Source organism: Macaca nemestrina, chromosome 1 (assembly GCF_043159975.1).
Source record: "Macaca nemestrina isolate mMacNem1 chromosome 1, mMacNem.hap1, whole genome shotgun sequence".
Lineage (NCBI taxonomy): Eukaryota > Metazoa > Chordata > Mammalia > Primates > Cercopithecidae > Macaca > Macaca nemestrina.
Window position 1 is genome coordinate 189,387,932 of NC_092125.1, and position 22,545 is coordinate 189,410,476.

At 47.6% G+C, this 22,545-nt stretch overlaps 1 protein-coding gene across 15 annotated transcripts in view; it reads left to right on the plus strand.

The window, feature by feature from the left end:
• The window catches only part of LOC105494913 (ERI1 exoribonuclease family member 3), a 134,472-nt gene that overhangs the window by 55,304 nt on the left and 56,623 nt on the right, over positions 1-22,545 (plus strand). For 14 of the 15 annotated variants that reach the window (XM_011763928.3, XM_011763925.3, XM_011763931.3 and 11 more), the window contains one exon: positions 15,439-15,511. The exons of the other annotated variant lie outside the window; for it this stretch is intronic. In XM_011763928.3, the coding sequence (XP_011762230.1) occupies positions 15,439-15,511 (73 nt within the window). The remainder of the gene's footprint in view (positions 1-15,438; positions 15,512-22,545) is intronic. 15 annotated transcript variants of the gene reach the window in all.

The window sequence follows — 22,545 nt, forward strand, 5'->3', positions numbered from 1 at the left end:
TTCTGGCCCTGGATTTGATATGAGGCTCTCCCCTTGACCATAGATGAGAGTCTTGTCACCTCCTCCTTGCTGGCTGGAGGGGCTATATGTTCTGAGACTTTCACCTTAGCCCAGAGTTGGGCTAACTCAGCCAGTCTCTGCCTGGTTTGTCAGGAAGACAAATTGGATCCTATGTTGGTGGCTCTTCAGGGCAGTCTTTGGAATTCTGGTTCTGTGCTCTGTGGCAGAATCCAGGCTGCTTCAGAGGGCCTCAGAACCAGCTGGACACCTGGCTGCACTGTATGACCTCTCTCTGCTTTCCTATAGCTTACCTGGCATGGAATAGAGGTTCCATGCAGCCTCCCACCAGGTCACAACCTCCTAGGTGGGGGACCTGGGCTCTACTCTTTTGTATTTTGAACGTTTTTCAGCTTCCTAGGCCTTGGCCATTTGCTTGGGCCTTTCTGACCTCTGTCAGATAGAGAGTGAAGGCTGGAGGACTTTTTTTCCCAAGCTCCAAGAAGGAACCACTGGTGCTCCTGGAAAATATTTTCCTTTGTATGAGATATTGTTTAGATCTATGTTTTTTTAAAAGCACTTTTTGAGCATCAGCTTGTTTTGGGGTCTTTAAAGAAAATTAAGGCCTGGCACAGTGGCCTACACCTGGAATCCCAGTGCTTTGGGAGGCTGAAGCGGGATTGTTGAGGCCAGGAGTTTGAGGCCAGCCTGGGGTAGCATGGCCCCGTCTCTATTAGAATATATATATATATATATATATATATATATATATATATATATATATATATGTATAACCTGGTGTGGTGGCACATGCCTATAATCCTAGCTACTCAGGAGGCTGAGGCTGGAGGATTGCTTGATCCCAGGAGTTTGAGGCTGCATTGAGCTATGATTGTGCCACTGTACTCCAGCCTGGACAGCAGAGTAAGCCCCTGTCTCTTAAAAAAAAAATTGAGGTATAAAATAGGTGCAGATGCATAAATATACAAATGTGAAGTGTATAGCTCAATATATTTTTATACAAGTATACACCTGGGTAACTACCACCTAGCTCAAGATCAAGAACCTTTTTCATCATCCCAGAAAGTTCCCTTGTGGCTCTTCCCAGTCAGTGATGCCTTCCCCTTGCCAACTAACCACCGTTTTGACTTCTTTTAGTTTTGGTTAGTTTTTACCTAATCTTGGCTTTCGTATAAACGGAGTCACGCAAGGCATCCTCTTTTGTGTCTGACTTCTTTCACCCAGGCTAGAGTTCAGTGGTGTGATTTTGGCTCACTGCAACCTCTACCTCCTGGGCTCAAGTCATCCTCTCACCTCAACCTTCCGAGTAGCTGGGACTATAGGCACGTGCACTGCACCCAGCTAGGTTTTGTATTTTTTTTGTGGAGACAGGGTTTTGCCACATTGCCCAGGCTGGTCTCGAACTCCTGAGCTCAAGCAATCTGCCTGCTTTGGCCTCCCAAAGTGCTGAGATTACAGGCATGAGACACACCGCACCCGACCTGTGTCTGACTTCTTTTGCATAACATAATGTATAGGAGATTCATGTGCATTGTATGTAAAAAGAATTTAGGCTTTTTATTATATTTCTATGTAGTATTCCTTCGTATTATACTACATTTTATTTTTTTGTTGGAACATCTCTTATACTTTATTGAGTTATTTAGTGTGTGTTTGCTGAATGAATATGTGAATCTTCAATTTAATATGAAAATCTCCCTATGTCCATCAGCTTGTCCCAATCCCCCTCACCCTTTCAAACCTAATTCCAGTCCTTTGGCCATGTGGTCTTCCCTGTCTATTCTGGAACCCACACTGGCCTCCCTCTTCTCTGAGGCCTTGTGATAGGGAGAGACGGGCCCCTGTGGAAGTGGCCTTTGAGCTGTATTGACTCATTTATTTATTCTTTCAGCAGATGTGTTGACTACCTGCTATGTGCCCTGCACTGCTCTAGGTATTAAGGATACAGCAGTGAATATAGAAAGAAAACTTCCCAAACATCCTGCCTTCATGGAGTTTGCATTCCAGTGCTTGCAGCTGTCTGCCTTTTGGATCTAATGCTTGAAGAATCTTAGTCTTGTCCAGGCTCTTCTGTCCTTTGGGATTCTGCAGGAGCTAGATGGCGAGGGCCTTGCCACCTTGGCAGGACTTCTCTAGGGCTTGTGGCCTTTTATCTGCCTTTTCTGCTGATATTGGTACAGGTGACATTAGCTGCTGCTGCTTGGCAGTGAAAGGGTTTCTCAGTATTGGTGCTTCCCTTCCACTATCCTGGAGTCTGATTCCCTCTGTGAGAGGAGAGAATTAATCTCCAACTTTCCATGCCTGTAAGGTGAGTGACCTCTGTTTTGTCAGCACTTGCCAATCTGTTCTCTAATTCCCAGCCAGGGTAATGGAGACATTACTTTGTGCTAAAGCAAACCACCAGTTCTCCTAGTGCAGATGCTGTGCAGATCCAGGCACTGGGAAAGACAGGTCACATGCGGAGACAGCTCCGCAAGTGTCTCTTCACAGATGCAGAGGCACATGAAGGCTACAGGGGTGTTGGCACCTGAGCCACTATGCTCCTGAACTGGGGCTGGCAGATGCAAGAGGCAAAGATACCCTGTCATCATATTCTTCTTATTCCCCAGCCATGCCATTAGGGTGTCTGCTTCTGTTTGGTCTGAATTAGGTTTCTTTGGTCAGGTTTCTAAGAGCACATGAGAGGCTGTGAACACCCCAGTGAAGAAGATGAGTCAGGGAGCAGAGGTCTTAGGATTTGAAGGCCAGGGAACTCAAGGCTTCAACTGGCATAGTGGCCCATGCCTGAATGATTTGTGGACTCTGGGGGCTTAGCTTTGTGGGGCTTTGGGAAGGGCAACTGTGAGTGGGTGGGATAAATTCTCAGTGTCCCTGGCTAAAGGGTGACACAACTCAGACTTGATAGTTCTGTAAAACTGTTTCTTCCAAAGCTTGCGAGGACGTTGGTTTGGGGAAGAAAGCCAGCCAGCCCAGAGAATCCCGGGAGCCTGACAGGCCTTTTTCTCTGCGATTCTTTCTCGCAGGCAGCCCGAGGCAGCCTGTCTCTTTGTTAACAGAGTGACAGCAATGTGACACCATGGAAATAATTACTAACAAATCACGGTGCTGACTGCAAACAGCTCTCTGTCTTCAGAGGCATGTCAGGGTGCATTAGAGCAGGACTGGAGGAGCGGTGCATGTGGGGGCTGAGGCACAGCCTGCTCTCAAACACTCTCTTCTTCCCCCACCCTGACCCCTTCCTGCGATATCTGACTTTCTTGCTCTTGGCCTTACCCGACTAGGTCAGCTAAGGGGCAAGCTGGACAAGTGGCATGTAGCTGGTTTGGCTTCCTCTGGGCAGGTAGCTAGGACTCCCATTTTTGCCAAGGAGCACCTAGGTAGTGATGAGAGCCAGGAATTTTTCACTGTGGGGCCCCCGAAAGGTGGAAGGATGCTCTATTTTTCTGATTTACTCTCTGCCATTGAGACCAGCCTCACCTGCCAGTAGTTTGGGGTTTTGGGGTGACAGAATGTTTGCTTCGGCTGGACCCAGATTGTGGAGGGAGCCTTGCATCTGTGTTGGCTCAGCTCTGGTTTCTTCTTCAATTGCCATAGTCAATTTTTGGTAAGTCGACTTTGTCCATTCCCTCTTGGTTAGCAGAGTGATTGTTCTGACTGTCAGGACTGTAAATAATGTTCCTGGTGTATGTGGCTGGAGGCAGCGCATGGGGTGGGGAAAGGAGTGGAAGGAGGAGCAGCATTCCGGCTCCCTCGCTCACCCCCTCCCCTCTCATACAATATTTATCCAGGGATGGGAGTCAGATGCAGCGACCTCAGGGGTCACCCAGTTAAATAGCTTCTGAACCTCCCTGCATTCTAATTGCTGCAGTTGTCCTTTGCTCTGGAGACTTCTCCTCCCCATTGTCTGCTGAGGCACACACTAATGGCTGTCCTCCCTGGCCCTGCTGGGAGGCACGGTGGAGGGGGGTGGAGAAGAGAGCTCATTGCTACCTTCCTTTCCCCAGGGATAAAGGAATCTAAGGCCTATTAACAAGTGGCTTTAGCTAGGAGGAGCACAGTCCCCTGCTTTCCTGGCCCCCTCCCTAAACCTAGCTGGAGAAGGAGGCCCAGGCAGTAGGCTTGGTTGATGGGGCCAAGGGGCTTTGCCCATTCTCAGTCCTATAACCAGAAACACGGGACTAGTGACTCCTCTACAGGCTATAGGAAGCCAGGGGACACACCCGTGAATGCTCATCTGATGAACGTCATCCTGTGTTCCCATGGTCCCACACACAGGGTTTGGAAGCTTCCAATGAGTGGTATTTCCTGTTGAAATTTGTTGCATTTTTCCCAAAGATTGGCCAAATGCAAAAGTCTGTTTGGTCCCCTGGAAGTTGATTTAGATGATTGCTCATGGTAGCAGATGTGTCCCATTCATTGATTTAAGAGTGGCATGTGCTATACATCTTCACAAGGACCTTTCAGTAAATACCAGTTACCCTCCACTGCAGCTCTTCCCTCCCAAGGAATCCCGTTGGAAATTGCCATTTAAGGTGCTGACCCCAGCATATCCCGGAAGTGCTGGCATTCCTGTAGTAGCCTAAAGTCAGCACCTGTTGAGAGCTGCTCTGGACCCTGTAAGTACTGTGCTGGGGACTATGGGGACTGCCAAGTGATCAGGACAGAAAGACCAGTACACATATACCTAATAATAGGGTAAGTAAGGTAGAGTATGAAGACACTACAATAAAGGCACAAAAGAAATGCTGTGAGAACCCAGAGGAGCACTGTAGAGAGATGGAATGGTAGTATTTTTTTTTAGCACTAAACTTTGTTTTCTTTTGAACGGAATTTTAAAGCCCAGCGTGATCTGGTTGAAGATGGGGAAAAGCCCAGCCCATTCTTCCTCTCCCATTCTTCCTCCTCTTCCCCAGGTCCGTGAATTAGCCTGATGTTCCTCCTTAGAACCCTAGGACTCCATGGAACATACTTTAAAAATCACTAGCTTATTCTAATGCCCATCTAGAAGTCTTACTCTGTATAGGACAAGTGCCTATACTTCTTGAAGGAGTCAGGGGAGCTGGAATCAGGGCAGAGGAGACCAGCTAGAGGGTTAAGGGCACAGCTGTGTCTTGAGTACCTATTTGAGAGTGGAGGTTAGACTGCATCCCAGATCCTGAACACTAGGAGGATGCCTCTCTGCGGAGCCTCCAGAGGGCATCGTAGGCCACACAATGGCAGCTCAGGCATAGGGTCAAGATGGCCACAGGCCAGGGGAAGACTGTAGTGGGATGAGCAAGGTGTCTTAGAGACAGCTCAATCTGCTAAGGAGCTCCTGGTTTCCCTGACCAAAAAGAGAATAGCTCATTAGCTGAGGCACTGACCAAAGTGTCCTGGAAACCTCCCACCACTTGCTCAGCCTCCTCTCCATACCCACTCCCTACTGGGGCTTCTGCCATTCCATCTGGGAAAGAGAGCTCAGGCCAGGCCCTGGTGGCAATTCCAGCACTTCTACAGTCACGACAGGTGGGGCACTGTGCCTTTCCCTGATGAGTTGCCGTGGAAAGGACACTGGAGAGGCACTTGTCTTATTGTTTCCCTAGAGAGGGGCTGGGGAAATACAAGTTATAGAATTTTAAGGACTATTTGTGGCACTGGGGAGGTGATTGTCATATGGTTCCACCGGGTGTTTGTGGCACTTGTATGCTTCATGTGGTCTCCATAGGGAAGAAATGAGAGATAGTTGGCAGATAGGCTAAAGAGCCATGGAGCAGGGAGGCGCTATGTGCATATACAGTGCCTTTTGGAGACTTTGAGCAACTTTGGCACTAGGGATTTGAAGCTGGCTTTCCTTGGGAACACCAGCAACCTGGACCATGGGGCATCCCTCTGCACCGCCTGTGTTCTGGTTTCTGTTGGGAACTCTCCAGAGCAGCATGTCTGGGAACACTTCCAGCTGTGCCACCAGACCCAGACGCAGGTGACGGCCTTTCGTCTGTACTATAGGGAAACCAAGAGGAAATTAAATGTCATTTGCCCCCTGCACAGCAGGTCGCTGCCAGATCAGACACTCCTGCTCAGAGCTGTGCAGAGGGCACCCGAGGGAGGGCTTATGCCTGCAGCCATGTCCTGTGAGCTGTAGAGACTCCCAGGTGATGGCCTGGCTCATTCCCAGGGCTTTCTCTGCCCAGCTGGGTTCACCCTGGCCTGGAGCCCAGCCCAGTGCTACATGGCAGCTGTGGCCCATGCCAGGCCAGAGGTGAATGTGTACCAGTAGGGGGTAATGGAGGGGAAGGGCAGAGCCTGGGGGTAGAGGACACACAGGAGACAGTGAGGTGATCAGCCCTGCCTCAAAGAAGCTGTGTGGCATTGTGGAAAGAACAGGGCTTTTAGAATGACGAGACCTGGTTTCCATTCCTGGCTTTACTGCTTTCTAGTTGTAGGGTCTTGGGAAAGTCACATTCCCACTCTCACTCCATTTCTTTATCTGTAAAATAATAAGGAGCTCTGGCTCCTGACATCTGTGGGGGAAATGTAGCTTCCTGTTAGGACTGGTGCCAGAGTTTCTCACCCCACCTCACCTGAGTCTGGAAGCATGGCCTGTAACCCCTTGCTGTGGGGCCTCACTGTGAAGTGAGTGAGCTGAAGTTGGTTGAGGTGGGGTGGGTGGTAAGTCTGGCCAGGAAGGCACAGCTGGTCATCTCTCCCTGCCTCAGGCCTTTCCTTCTTATCCTAGTCCTCTCAACAAGGCATCCCAAGGCTTGATGAGATGAGTGAGGGTAACGGTGGCAAGACGAAGTGAGAGGCTTGCCAAGGTCACCCAGCCTCACTGTGGGGCTCAACCGGCTGCCTCCAGCCTCATACTTGCACTCTCGTCCGTGTTTGAGAGGACAGTGGGGCTTGCTCCATGCCTTTCTGCCCTTGAAGTCCTGGTGGTAGGCCGTAGTTCTCAGCTCTGCAGTGACATTTATTAACAGCGCTTTGGGAAAATATGTTTTAATATTGCCAGAGTTCTCCCTAGAAAACCCCCCAGCCCCTAGCTCACCCCCATCTGAAGCCTGGCTGCTGGTGGTGAAATTCATTAGTGTTCCCTGACAGGCAGTGGCGACAGAGGCGCTCGCTGTCGGCTTCCCGCTCCCTCGCTCTCGTGCTCCTGCTTCACGCACACTGATATTTAAAGCTGATGGGCTGCTTATAGACTTCTTGTACCATGACAAGTTTGGGGAGGGGGTTGGGGAGGAAGAGACAGACAAGGAGCCAGCTGTCATGCTGGTATTTCAAACAGTACTCTCTCCTGACCCTTCGCAGGCTCCAGCAAGTGTATCATCTTTCTGAAGCCTGTGGTTGGAATTATAACCTGCAGCCGTCCCAGAGGATGGGGGCAAGTGTGGGGGCAAAGTGGGCTGATAAGTCAGCAGTGCATTCCCCCCAGGGCTGTGGGCCGGCAGCGGAGAATGGAGGGATCGCATGTGTGCACGCCTGCGCACTTCCTTGAGCCTGGGGAATTGCAGCTGAGTCTGTGAGTACCCTCGACATTCCCCTCCCACCAGCAGAAGTGAGATGGCCACTTCTCAGTAGTCACTCCTACAGTGACCGTTCTGTGTCTGCTATGGTTATCTTCTAGGTGGGCCTGGAAGCTCTCTCAAGAGAGAAATCAAGTTCCATTAGCCTCTGTCTGAGGGTCCTGGGTCTCAGTGATACTCCTGAATATGAAGTGATTGGTTGAGGTAGAAAGCTCTCTCATTTTGTGTCTGGCCTGGGGTCTTGGCTTTTGTTCCTTGGTATTTGTGTGCTGAATCTTTGGATTTGGAGAATGAGTCCCAAGGTGCTTCCTCTACTCATAACTCCTCCCCTCAGCCCAAGCTTCTTGGAATTCGTTTTGCAGCTGTAGAGTGGTTCTGGAACTTTCCCTTTTCCTGTCACCCCCAGCAAGCCTTCTCCAGTATCCTTTTCCTGACCAAGGCACTGTCTTGTCAATGCAGGTGGCCTGGAAGCATCTCCAAAGGCCATTGCAGGTTTGATCTTTTTTTTTTTTTTTTTTTTTTTTTTTTGTGAGACGGAGTCTCGCTCTGTCACCCAGGCTGGAGTGCAGTGGCGCGATCTCAGCTCACTGCAAGCTTCGCCTCCCGGGTTCCTGCCATTCTCCTGCTTCAGCCTCCTGAGTAGTTGGGACAACAGGCGCCCGCCAACACGCCCGGCTAATTTTTTGTATTTTTAGTAGAGACGGGGTTTCACCGTGTTAGCCAGGATGGTCTCGATCTCCTGACCTCGTGATCCGCCCGTCTCGGCCTCCCAAAGTGCTGGGATTACAGGCTTGAGCCACCGCGCCCGGCTGCAGGTTTGATCTTAATCGATCTCCTTATAGCTGGAATCCCTTCTATGAGGCTTTATTTGTAAAGCATGTTTCCCTTGGTTGGCTCCTTTAACCCTCACAGAGCAGGGCATGGAGGTGAAGTCACTTACCCCAGGACATGTGGTCATTTGACCAAGTTATCTTAGTGTAGTGGAGCCGTGGTACTGGGCAGGGGTTGAGCCACATGCCGCACCGTCAGGGGACTTTGATGGGGAGAATGAATCCCAAGGTGCCTTCTCCATCTGTCACTCCAGGTCCTGCAGTAGGCGAGGTCACTGGGGAAAAGGCTAGGCTCCTCTCCTCCCTGTTCTTTTGCCTTGTCAGTGCCATCAGTGCTGCCATTGGCATCCTCAGTTTCAGGCGCAGCAGTGTGGGACTGTCTGTCTGAGGGGTTATTCACAGAACAACCTGGACCTCTTCTGTTGGAGGTGGAGCCAGGATGCCTTTTTTCTGTGTAGGCTGAAGTGTGTTCTTGAACTGTCAAGGACCACCTTTGATGCGATCTGCTCCTATAGTATCCCCAGCCCTCCACAGCACTTTGTCCTGTAGGCTTCTAGCAGGGGTTTATGTCTTGGGGCTGATGTCCTTGGGCAGTGCTTTTCTCTTCCTGTTCTTGCTGATTCCTATCCTGGCTAAAGGCACTGAGTGCTAGGCCTGCCTGGGGCGGGCCTATGCTGTGTCTTCTGACATGGTGCATCTCGCAGGTGAGATAGATACTAACCAGCTTTGATAAGTAGGAGGCTCATGCATTAATTTTTTATACATCAGCAGTGGCCAAGTGAGTGAATTCAATTATGAGTCTGCCTTCTCTCTACCCTCCTTCGCTCAATGTGGTAGTTCAGAGCTGAGACTAAGGAACCTGTTGAAATGAGAAACCCCTATTTCCTAGCTTGACCCCCTCACTAATTCGGGTTAAATTGCTATGCTGTTGCAGTGGTGACACATCGTGTCTGCCTCTGTTTGTATAAGAGGATGCGGTGGGGGAGGAAGGACCAATTTGTGCAGAGATAAAAGGTGTCACGGGCAGATAACTAACGTCCCAGCCTCGTGCCTGCTCTCATTGTTGCTCAATTTGCTCCGTGTGTAAGCTCAGCCTTCCCCTCTTTCTTCCTTCCCTCCCCTTGGTCATATTTTACCTCGATGCCACAGTGTAATGATGCCCTGCGTAGTGGGGGAGGAGATAGGCACCTCTGGCTGACAGCCCTTCCTGATAACCAAATTCCAGCCCATCCATCACTAGCTACTCTCCTCAACTTGAGGAAAAGTGATCGTGAAAGGCGGGCCGTTTATCACCCAGGGTCTGTTTATCTCCTCTGGGTGGGGGAATGGAAACAGGAGAGACAAAGAGCTGTGTCCCCAGCTAAGTGCTGCCTCGGCTGGAGTAGCCTGAACGTGCTGGACACAGACTCACATCGTGCTGCCTGTGGAGGCTCTGACTAGATAGGACTCCCTGACTGGGATCCAGTGGGAATGGGCCCTTTCCTAAGGCTCAAGACTTGGAGAGAAGCATAGGAAATCGTGGCAGTTATGAGCTGCAGGGTTGCTCGCGACAGCATTCTTTGAGAGTGTATTGGAATGAGCAAGTGTGGCAACTCTGCATAGAAGCAAGCCCACCCACCCCTCACAGGTATCCCTGTGGTAGGATCTTCCAGCTGGCTGGTTGGTGGGCTTCTACTGGCCCACTGCTCCCCAAACCTGGGCCTTCTGTGCCTCCATGGTCCAATGATGACTTTGAAGAAGACAGAGCCTCTCCACACTCCGTCATTTCTGCATATCACATGGAATACAGTAGTTTGCTCCTGCAGGCAAATAGTATGTGCCTGTCCTGGAGCTGGCGGGCACCAGGACTGCCAGCCCACATCACTCCAAGATCCAGGTACCACAGCCTTTCTTGAGAGGGAGAAAGGAGCCAAGGAGGCCTCCAGAGTCTGCTGGTCCCCTTCCTTTTCAATTTTTTGCTAAAAGTGAGAATGACATGCATCTCCCTGAGTTGGGTTTGCCCCTAAGTCTTGAAGAGATGAAAGCATGGAAGGCAGAGTGTCCATCACCTTTTCCAGCATGGTGCCTGCTCTTTTGCTGGTCCTAGCTGTTGGCCTGTCTGCCAGTCTGTCTGGCAGACCTCCATGGATGTGCAGCTTTCCTTGCCTCAGCCTAGCAGCTCTCCCCCCACGTCTGCCTCACCTAATCTTCAAAGCTGAGCTCCTGCTCACAATAGCTTCACCGTGGCCATACCCATTAGCGATGGGGGTGTTCCCCTAATGAGCTACTCCCCTGCCTTGGCTGGCGCCGGGCTAGCCACACCTGTTTGCCATCAGGGCTGTCTCGGGCCGAGCCAGTGTGGCTCAGTTGCAGGTGGTAGAGCTGAATGAGGGGTGGGGTGGGGAAGGCTGGCTCCTTTTGCTTTGTGCTGTGTGCTTATGGGGGTGAGGGGCAGTTTCTTACACCCCCGTTTCCTCTATATTGTTCTCTTCTTTCTAAGCGGGGAGAATGCTCTTTGCTTTCTTTTCTGTTATTCAAAAGGAGTAATAAAGGAACTTGAGTATCTTGTCTCTTCTAATTTTCCCCTGGATGGAGTAGAGAGGATCTGGCTAGGGTCTGAGGGTAGGGTTTGTTCATCTGTTCTGGTGACCCTGAGGGGCTAATGTGGTGATAGCAGGTCACATGATAAATGCCAAGGGTGGACCACCTTTCTGGCCTTAGACCCGTAGTCTTTGGAAAGCAATCATGTCCCTTGAGCCCACAGGCAGGATTGGGGGACCCTTCCTTAAAGAGGCCTCTTGCATTCATGAAACTGAAGGAACTTTTGATTTGGTTGAAAAAAATCTCATTCCTTTTTATGGCCTGGACATAATTGGCTCTTTTCTATTGGCCATCAGTGATGTCATTCCAGCCTCATAAAGAAGGGGAAATCACACCTGTGGACTCGGTGCATAAAATTTCATTGGGCAGCAGTAATAAGCATGACCAGATGATGTTTGGGCAGTTGGGTTGCTTTGTGCCCAGTGAATCCAGCTGCATGGAGACCTGGGCACCATAAACCTGCCTGCACATTCATGCCCGCAGGCTAGTCCAGGGCCCACTGCCAGTGGCTGTTTTCTTGGAATCAAGATCTGGTAGGAATGTACAGCATTCAGACCCTTTGTCCCCGGGGCACTTTTTTTTTTTTTTTTTTTTGACAGTTTGGTGGAACCATGTACCCACTGATACCCACTGACCTTAGGCGCTTAAGAACCTTGAACCCAGGCGTGGCCTTGAGCAGTGACCACTATGCTACATGCTTCTCTAAGGCCCCAGGCTTTGCCTTCCCAGGGACTGTAGAGAACCCTGAGTGTATCTATACAGCTTATGCCTGTGCAGTCAGACGCTTTGGGTTCCATTTCTAGTACGACCCTTGGCTTGTTGTTTGAGCAAATCCTTTTCTTCTCTGAGCCCCAGTTTCCTCTTTTGTGTAAGGGATGATGACCACTGTAACCCACCTTCCTCACAGATTTTCTGTCTTGATCCTCTCTAAGCTGGGGTAGGGTGTGTGATAGAGATATGTAGCTGTCTTCCCATGAGGCACCTGCGAGCTCAAATTCTGGCATTTGGTCCTATGTCTCTCATGAAGATGGGGCTGGGCCCTGCTACATTTGTATGGCTTGTGTCTTGGAGTCATAGGGCTAGGACCACCCAGAGGACTACTCAGCAACCTGAATCCCTGTGAGTGAATCTGCAAACTGCGTGTGTACCTGCAAGTCGCTAGAGCCCCTGAGAGTTATAGTGCCTAACCCCCATGTGCATCAGTCAGACATGGAATTCAGAATGACACTCAGGACTGCTGCTGAGCCATATCTCAGGCTGAGTATCCAACCTGACAGTCTGGTCTGTCCTCAGAGTGGCCCCTCTGGGATAGGTCTTCCTCTGAGAAGGATAGGTATGATCCCACTGACCTAGACCCTTCCTAGACAGTGGAAATGTCTACAGCTGTGTCTTCCCTTAAAATTCTGCTAAAGAGAGAGCCCCTTCTTCTCCCAGGGCTAGCCAGAGCCAAAAGGACTGCTGGCCTGTGTCAACTAAAAGAGAGTGCTGCAGCTGGCTAGGGGAGAATAAGATTGAGGCTCCCTGCCTTTTGCTGGCCAGTCCCCCTGACTTATTCCCTTTGTAGATTCTGCCGCTTCTGGTGGCCCCCTTCACTCATAGACCTTAATGTGATTTTTCTAAAATAGCTGAGTTCAGCAAGGATTTTCACAAATACCAAGGATAAAGAACATGAAAGAAAGATTGAAGGAAATAGAATTATTGTCAGATTACAGTTCTGCTTTTTAGGCAACCACATTCTAGCTCCTAAGGCTACCTTTCATCCTTAAAAACCTTGCCTTATTTCCTCATGTTCTTGGTCCTTCATCCCACATGGGCACATCTGTCTGGATACCCCTTCATCATCTTGGCCTCAGCCAGAATTTCCCTTCCGGGAAACTGACCAGTTGTAGTTAATGTCACTGTGCCACTTGGATGTTTGAGAGTAACCTGTTCTTCAGGTGAGATATCTTGGGTCTTATAAAAGTAAATCCTTACTATACACTGCCTGAAACAAGGGGATCAATTTTCTATTAGTATCTGTCAAATATTTGAAGGGTAATGGAGGGAAGGCTGGACGGCCTTGAACTTTCTGGAGTGGAATCAGTCATCTTAACTGGATTCTTGTAGCCAAACTTCCTAGAAAAGGATTTTGCACTTGTAATCTCCACTGTCTTATCTCTCACTCTTTCCACACTTTGCAGGTGCCTTCCGCCTCCCACACTCAGCCCACTGATCCCCCTTTCACGAAGATTATTTGTGACCTTCTCGTTACTAAATCCATTGGGTTTTTCCCAACTGTCATCTTGCTTGACCACTCTATGGCAGTTGACACTAATGACTTACATTTCAAACTCAAAAATCAGTTCTATATATTCCAGAAAGGGGAAGCACGCTTTTATCACAGTTTAGATTGACCACAGGTAATGTGAAGTGAGGTCAAAAGAGCATGTCTGACTTTAGGTGTCTAATACTCTGAGAAAGGTCTGGGGCCTTGCCCTTTGGAAATGGGGATAGGTTGGGTAAGTCCTGACTCATGGCATATTGTCTCCTGAGGAACTCTTAAAGTTGATAAGGGTATGTGGGTTGGAGAAGGGGACTCTCATGGAAGCTTTCTAGACTCTCAGATCTTGGAAGGGTTCTGTGAGGAAAAGATGGAAGTCTTTTTCTCTGTATTTTCTAAAGACATACTTTGGACCCATGGGTAGATGTTACAGGAAGACAGACTTTAGTATTTAAGGAAGGATGTTCTAAGAATCGAGTCCAAAATTAGATCTGGCCGCTTCATGAAGTGAGGTCCTTGTGTGTGATGATGGTCTGATGGAGGTAACCTGGTTTCATTTTAGCTTAATAAAACTTGCAAGGCATTAGCCTGGGCCCTCTGCTCACCTCACTCTATACTGTTCCCAGGTGATCTGATTTACTCTCCTGGCTTTAATTTTACTTAGGTTATGTGAATGATTACATTAATAATGATATTAATGATTTGGCAATCTGTATTTTTATTCCAGACCTCTCTTCAAAACTGGATATCCAGTTGCCTCTGAGACACCATTTCACTGCCAAGTATCTCCTAGGCACCTCAAACTCAGCAGACATCGAGTGCTTATTGTGTGTCAGGCATATATCTACAACTGCATTCCCAACCTCATGCTTCCTTCTAGTGGCATACTAAAGATGGGGCAGGGGAGCAGTTCCTCCCGAGTTTGGGCAGAAAGTGGGTATGCTACAGGTAGAGCATTTAAAAACCGTAATAAAATTGATCAAATACTGGCTTGCTCCAGATGTCACATAGGCTCTCCATGCCACTGCTTCCTTCTTTGGATCCATCTTAGTGAGCAGCATGAAGCTAGCAAGCAGAGCTCTACTGTTTTCTCACTGGGTCCCACATTTTATTTAGTCACCGGGGCCTCCTTTACATCTTAATGTCTGTTCCTTGATCACCACCTTTACCACTACTGTTTCTCTCTCCTGGCTCCTACCCTGCTCTTTTAGTCTATTATTTTTGCTGCCTCTAGAACAGTCTTGGTAAATCACAACTCATCAGAGGCTCTCCATTGCCTGTGACAAAGCTCTTCTCTTAGGAATAAGACTATGATCTTTCCTGGCTGCTATTTCCAGTATTGTCTTCCTCCATCCTTGCATATGCCCCCACGCTCCAACTTAAGGCTGTTTTTGTCTTTCTTTCATTGCCTGTACCTCTGAACAAACTGAGCCCTTTATGGGCAAGAGTTACATCTTACTTTTTGACTCGTAAGTTCCTGACCCTCGTTAAGCATCAATGCATGTTTGATTGAGTGGATTTGTCTGAGTAAAACAGCATCACCAACTAGAGGGGGAGATAGTTGATAAATTCTAATTTAAAGAAAAAAAACAAGAACAGACCCTTGATTTAAATTCTGACCTCTTCTTATCCTTCTGCCTGGCCTCTTCTCTATCTGAAACAAACCTCTAGCCAGAGGCTTAAATGTGAGCTGAAACCCCTGCTCATCTATCTCTAAATCATATGCTCTGCCTTTCTCTCCTCCTGTCTTGTCTGTCTGCCTCTCTGCTGTAGCAAAACAACAAACCAGTGCATAGAAAGAACATAGGCTTTGGAGTCAGACAGAACTGGGTTCAGTTCTTGGCACTATCATGTTTTAGCTGTGGGACCTTGGGTAACCTCTCTAAATCTCATTTTCTAGTCTGTAAAATGTAGACAACAGTACCTATGTCTCAGCATTGCATTGAAGATGAAATGTGAAAATATAAGGTGCTTGGCATACTGTAAGCCATTAGGAAATAGTGGCCTGCTGCTGTTATTTCGAAAAGAGTTTTTGGGCTCTCACACTTGGATCTGAGGGCTAGAGCTGGAGTCCGGTGTCCATGGTGCTGGAGGTGGGGTCCCTTTCTTTGGTGGGGTGGAATCATGGCTAATGGATTGATCTTTTGAGGTCTGTTTGTCTCATAGGCTCTGTTGGACTTCCTATCTTAAGACTTCATACCTGGGACATGAATGCGCCCAACTTGTTCTCTCTTCCCTTTTTTTGTAGGCTCCCAGGCCAGTGCCAGTACTTGGGCTTGCCAGTGGCGGATTACTTCAAGCAGTGGATTAATCTGAAAAAGGTACTGTGTCTGAGCCCCAATTGGGTGCTTCCCCTGGTGCTCTTGTGCCTCAGAGCTCCTGTCCTTTGCTTTCTTTTATCTGTTCTCCTTCCTTTTCTTTTTGTTCTTCTCTTTTCTTAACCTCTTCCTTTTCCTTAGCTAATATGCACTGAAATGTGGTTATTTCTGACAGTGGAGAGCTGCTTGGGGACCAGGCAGCTGGGCAGATTATGACACTGCCCTAGTTGGTGTCCCCCAGACATGCAGAGAAGTCCCAATTGAGGAGATTTTTGGGGGCTCTTGCTCAGAGCTGAGTCTGTGGGCAGAGCTGCCTTGTCTATAGGAGAGACGTGGCACTAGCTGAGCCTCTGGGAAAGTATTCTCCTTTGTTGTTATCATGAATGTGGCCTCTGACCCTCCTGACTGGTCCTGATATATCACTCTGGTTGGGAGGCAGAGTTCATTTAAGTTGGCTTTGTTCCTGCCTTGCTCCAGGAGAGCCTGGTTCATGTGAGGAAGAGCCATGGAATCTAGAGTCCAGTTCCCTTTGGACATGAGGGCAGAGACTGGAACTCATGTAGCATCAAACATCTGGGGAGCTGATGCTGAGGCTATGGACCGACAAGGACCCTGTGTGGCTAGGATAGTGAGCCCTGGAAGAGAACGAATCACTTAGAAAACTGTACTTTCCTAGCAGAGTATCCCTGCTCTGGAGGGATCCTTGCTCTGGGAGGCCCAGTGCACTAGGGAGACTCACCTCCATAAATCATTCTGATCTAAGGGCAGCAGTCCTGGAGCAGCCTCAGGAGCTTCATGCTACCAGTCAAAGGAAGCTCAGAGAAAAGAGAACACACCAGGGGTCAAGGTATTGGCTCCCAGGGTGCTTAGAGAAGAGAGAGGTCAAGGGGGGTGAGGCTAGGTATGGCGAGGATTTGAGTCTTGACCTGGGCATTCAAGGAAGGTGGGATATGGATAGGAGGAGAAGAGAATGCTTTCTCGGCAGGGAGGGCAGCATGCTTTTGGTGTGTGTGGGGGCTGGAGCTAAGCAAACATGTGGAGTAGCAGTGGAAGAGAAAGCTTTATAAGTATTTGTCCGACACTGACAATGACCTTGGACTTAGTTCCATACTTTGTGGCATCATTTGTGAAGTCCTTTGCTTTCCACTGGTGGACAGGTGCTTTGCACTTGGCTTGTTTGCAGTTTGACTCCTACCCCCCTTTCCTGGTGATCTCCCACGAAACTGGGCAACTGCTGCTTACTACTCCTCTTATGCTGAAGAAGCTAGGCACTGCCCTAGCTTTGGGCCTTGCCCTATGGCCTGCCTTCTGTCTGAAATGTCCCTCAGTCATCTTCATCGACATATTCCCTGCCCTGGAAGATTCAACTCAGTTATCACTTCTGAGAAGCCCAGCAGTCAGTCTCTTGCCTTGAGGTTCCTTGGCACTTGGGAAATCACTTATCTCAGTTGAAATTGAATCCGTGTGTATTTCCTTCCACACATGGCCATCTGGATCACAGAGATGAAGTCTGGTTCCTCTCTGTGTCTCCGGTGACTAGGCCAGGGCTGGGTATAGAGTATGTGCTCAGTGAGTAATTGCTGGCTGACGGATTCATCTTTGAGGACTAGTTCCATAGAGGTCCCCCAAGGCGGAGCTAGGCATGTGGATGGGGCTAGGCGTGTGGGTGTGGCGAGGCATGGACCCTGGAATATAGCATACCGGCTGTCAGAGCACATCTGAGCTGCTTGCTGGCCTCAGCAAATGCAATGTGAAGGCCCGGCCAGGCGAGGCAGGCGCTGACCATGAACAATTACCCTGTGAAGTTCACTAGACTTTTTGGTGTATGGATAGCTCCCTGCCTCCAGGTTCCTTGGCAGAAAGGCAGGAAAGCAGCCAACCCATGTTGTAACGTTGCCACGCAGGGTCACCTTGGTGCTGCTGGCCCAAAGGGTGGGGGTAGAGGCAGGCTGCCCAGAGTCTGTTCAGCTTGGTTTCCCTGCAGACTGTGCTGACCTGAAGAGGAAGGGAATAGATACAAGGGGAAACTGAGGACTCTGTTCCTAGTTAGCCTCGTGATTTCCTTGTGTGAGGTAAGCTGAGCAAGTCTGGGAGAACAAGGGGTCTAACCCCTTCCTCTCTGTACTCTAGCCACTTTGTATTGCAAGGGTGCTTAAAGGCCCGACAGGAGAGATGGCTTAACTCTGGACTTTAGCTCAGTCCTTACCAACAGCCATTCAGGACATAGAGGCTGCTGAGTCCTGGAGGCCCAGGGGCATGGTACTCTTTCTGACCTTTATGCTGTGTGACTTGGTGCAGGCTGCTCTAAGATTCCTGCTTAAAAAGAGTAATGATAAAAGCAAAGCCAGAGAGGTCATTGTCAAGGTTGTAGGAATATTATGTAAAAGCCTTACTCCATGCCTTGTGTCCCCTGTGTGACCCAGGCTCTGGTTCTCTATAGGGTCCTCTCCTGTCCTTGATCTTACTTTGTGTTTCTCCCTTCCCTTTCTTCTCTCCTCGTCCTCCACTCCCCCAGCAGAGCATTACTCCTTGAGAAAGGTGGGGAAGGTCCTGGTCTGCTTGGTCACCTGAGACTTGCCTAGTGAGTGAGCAACTGGGGATGAATTCACCATGCCTGTTTCCTAAGACCTCTAATCTGAGAAGAGGCAAAATGTCTTTCAGCTGCCCTTACTTCTCCAGAAATGGTGTGGGTTGCATCAGGAAATAGGCACTTTTCAATGGCCAAGTTTCCACATCTCCCGCTGCCACCTACTTCCCCTGTAGCAGAGTGGAGCAGGCCTGTGTTTGCTGACATTTGGAATGTCACTGAATGATCTTATATTCTTATTGAGCTGTCAGCATAGAGAGGACTTGGGGCCCTGCTCCCAGCTCCCTCCAGGAGATCAGAGCTGTCACTGAGGGGCCAGAAGAATAAACACACACACACACACACACACACACACACACACACACGCACGCACATGCATAAATATACACATGTATATGCATGTGAATGCATACACCCCAAGTGAGTATACTCCAGATTGCATGTCTGTATCCATACATGCGTTCATGTATATGCACATATTCATATAAGCAGTCACCTGCAGAAGTATTTGGAGACATACCCAGACATGAAGGTTTTTATACATATGTATTCATAAGGTATAAAGATATGTGCACACAGGTAAACAGACATATGTATAAAATATATATATCTTCATCAGTAAATGAATATTCTTTTATTTTTTTTGTGAGACGGGGGATGGGTCTCACTCTGTCACGCAGGCTAGAGTGCAGTAGTACAAACACGGCTCACTGCAGCCTTGACCTCCTGGGCTCAGATGATCCTCTCACTTCAGCCTTCCAAGTAGCTGGGACTACAGGTGCCCATCACTATGCCCAGCTAGTTTTTGTATTTTTTGTAGACATGGGGTTTTGCCATGTTGCCCAGGCTGGTCTCAAACTCCTGGGCTCAAACAGTCCGCCCTCTTCAGCCTCCCCAAGTGTTAGGATTGCAGGCATTAGTCACTGTGCCTGGCCAATAAATATTCTGAATGCCTTCTGTGTGCCAGGTACTGTGTGAGGGCCTGGGGATATAAGAAGGTAGATGTTGAATAGATAATTTTAGTTGCATTGAGTAACACTAAACAGTTCAGAGTCGTGGATCATATAAGAAGGAACTAACTTAGTAGGGTAGGGTCAGAGAATTGTTCCCTGAGGAAGGATGTCTAAGCTGAGACCTGAAGAGTGAGTTGGAATTGACTAAGCACAAAGTAGCGTGTGACGAGAGACTGAGGTGAGGAGAAGCCTGGCAACTTTATGAAACTAGAATGTAAGTTCTAGGAGGAGAAAGAATTTGTGTCTCTTGTTCACTGCTCTACCGCCATCACTCTGAATAGTTCCTGGCACACAGATGTTTAATCCTTATTTGTTGAGTGAATGAATGCCTAAAACGTAGTGAAGGTGGCAAAAGGAGAGTGGCATGAGATGAGGCTAGAAGGAAGTCAGAAGCCTATAGACCACACTTTGATTTTGACCTTGATGTTTAGGGTAAGAGGAAGCTATTAAAGGGTGTTAAATATAAGAGGGGTATCATCTGATTTGCATTCTAAGAAAGTTCTCTCTGGCCGTAGTGTAGAAGGAGTTAAGAGCAGATACAGGAGACCAGTTGCTGGTTTTTCTTTATAGGGCTATGGCATTTTTGGGTGGGACAAATCATTGTGTGGGTGACATTGCTGAACTTGTAGCATCCCCAGCCCCTGTTGATTGAATACCAGTAGTGCCCCTCTCTGAGTCATTGTGATAATAAAAAATATCACCCCGTATACATTTCTAGTGGCCTGGCCAGGGTGGGAGTGGAGGAATACTGTCCTTGGTTGAGAACCACAGAATTAGGCTGTTTCTGTGGTCCAGGTGAAAGATGGTAATTACTTGGATTGAACTGATAGCAGTGGAAATGTAGAGAAATGGGCCAATTCTTGAGTATTAAATGGTATAGTCGGTTCTGCTATAATGCAACATATATAGATTTCTGAAAATCACTGTGCTAGAGAAAGTCATGCAATAAAAATTCAGTTAGTGACACATAAAAGATAGGAATCTAATAAAAATGGTAGCATAGTTTTATACATTAATGCTTAAGAAATACATAAATACCACAATAAATACGGTACTTTACTCTGTAAAACCCCAAAGTTTGCTTATAGAAATGGGCATGAGAAGGGTTGCAGCTTGTGAGTTATTGTGAAGTAGTAGAAGAAGATCATCTGAAATCAGATGGAAAATTGTAACCAGATGAATGTGGTCCATAACATGCAGTGATCTAGGTGACTGGTAGATGTTTAAGATGTGTGCATGTATGTGTTTTATATATTCCTACCCAGCCCTGTTCAGTGAGGTATAGTTTCCTGTGTTTATCTAGTGTTTCTTGTGAACAAAATTGCACATAAGCAAATGTAAAATTTGTGTTACTATAAATTGTTCCCAATACATCAGTTGCATTGGACAACTTTGCTCTTTCAACGAGTATTATAGTAGCACTGATTGTATAATAAACAGGAAATGGTGATTGGTTGTGAGGGTTGAGGATGAAGGAGGAGACCATGATGACTCCGGGATTTATGATTTGAGCAACTGAACTGGAATGAGTTGACTGAGATAATGGGAGAAGGAGAAGTTTCAGGATTGGAAAAGAAGGTGAAGTCAATGTGGGGCATATGAGTTAAGATGATTTTGAGACATTGAGGAGGCAGTTAAGTACATAGGTCTGGGACTTAGGGGTGAAGCCTAGATAAGAGATGCAGATTTGAAGACCAGGCATGGTGGCTTATACCTATAATCCCAGTGCTTGGGGAGGCTGAGGTGGGAGGATAACTTGAGGCCAGGAGCTCAAGACCAGCCTGAGCAACATAGTGAGACCTCATCTCAACAAAAAAATTAAAAAATTAGCCAGACTTGGTGATGCGTGCTCGCAGTCCTAGCTACTTGGGAGGCTGAGGCAGAAGGATCCCTTGAGCCCAGGAGGTTGAGGCTGCAGTGAGCTATGATTGTGCCACTGCACTCTAGCCTGGAGTGCAAGACCTTGTCTCAAAGAAATAAAAAACATTGGCAGTGTTATTGGTCTGTGATTGATAATTAAAGCATGAAAGTGGATGAGATTGCCAAAGAAGAGGGCATAGGGTGAGAAGAAAGCCTAGGACTGAGAAATATCAACATTTGCGAGATAGAGAAGGAATAGTCAAAAATAGAAAGAAAATATAATAAATAGTCCTGAATTACAGATTGCATTTTGTGTGCTAGACCTGTGTTTTCCAACATAGTTTCCACTAGCCACATGTGGCAGTATATCACTTGAAACATAGCTAGTATGACTGAAGAACACATTTTAAATTTTATTTAATTTTAATCAATTTAAATGAAAAACTTTCTTGGCCAGGTGCAGTGGCTCATGCCTGTAATCTCAGCACTTTGGGAGGCTGAGGTGGGCAGATCATCTGAGGTCAGGAGTTTGAGACCAGCCTGGCCAACATGGCAAAACTTCCTCTCTATTAAAAAAAATACAAAAAAATTAGCCGGATGTGGTGGCAGGCACCTGTAATCCCAGCTACTCGGGAAGCTGAAGCATGAGAATCATTTGAACCCAGGAGGCAGTGTAGGTTGCAGTGAGCCAAGATCGTGCTACAGCACTCCAGGCTGGGCAACAGAGTGAGACTCCATCTCAAAAAAATTAATTAATTAAAAACTTTCTTGAAAAATTTTATGTTTAGTACAACGTGAGTTGGTGAATCTACATTTTAAACTGTTAATTGTATAAAATCTAAATACAGATTAAGTATTTTCTTTTTTTTTTTTTTTTCCCTGAGACAGAGTCTTGCTCTGTTGCCCAGGCAAAAGTGCAGTGGCATGATCTTGGCTCACTGCAGCCTCTGCCTCCTGGGTTTAAGTAATTCTTGTGCCTCAGCCTACCAAGTAGCTGGGACTACAGGTGTGTGCTACCATGCCAAGCTAATTTTTGTATTTTTAGTAGAAACAGAGTTTTGCCATGTTGGCCAGGCTGGTTTCCAACTCCTTGCCTTAGCAATCAACCTGCCTTGGTCTCCCAAAGTGCTGGGATTACAGGCACTTGGCAGATTAAGTGTTTCTGGTGAAGTTTTAGCATCCCAATTGAGATGTACAGTAAGTGTAAGTTATACATCAGATTTCGAAGACTTGGTATGAAAAAATGAAAAATGTCTCATAATTTTTTGTATTGATTACATGTGAAATAATATTTGGCTATACTAAAATAAAATAAATTATTAAAATAATTTTATCTGTTTCATTTTACTTTTTAGTGTGGCTACTAGAAAATTCTAAGTTTCATATGTGGCTCACATTATATTTCTATTGGACAGTGCTGTGCTAGACACTATGGTTATGTACCTACATTGTCTAGTCCTCACAGGACCCAGTTCAGTGGTTGCTATTATTTTTCACATTTTAAGGTTGAGAAAACCAGGGTGTGGAGCAATAATGAAACTTGCTGAATGGTTTCATATTAGTACATGGCAGAGCTT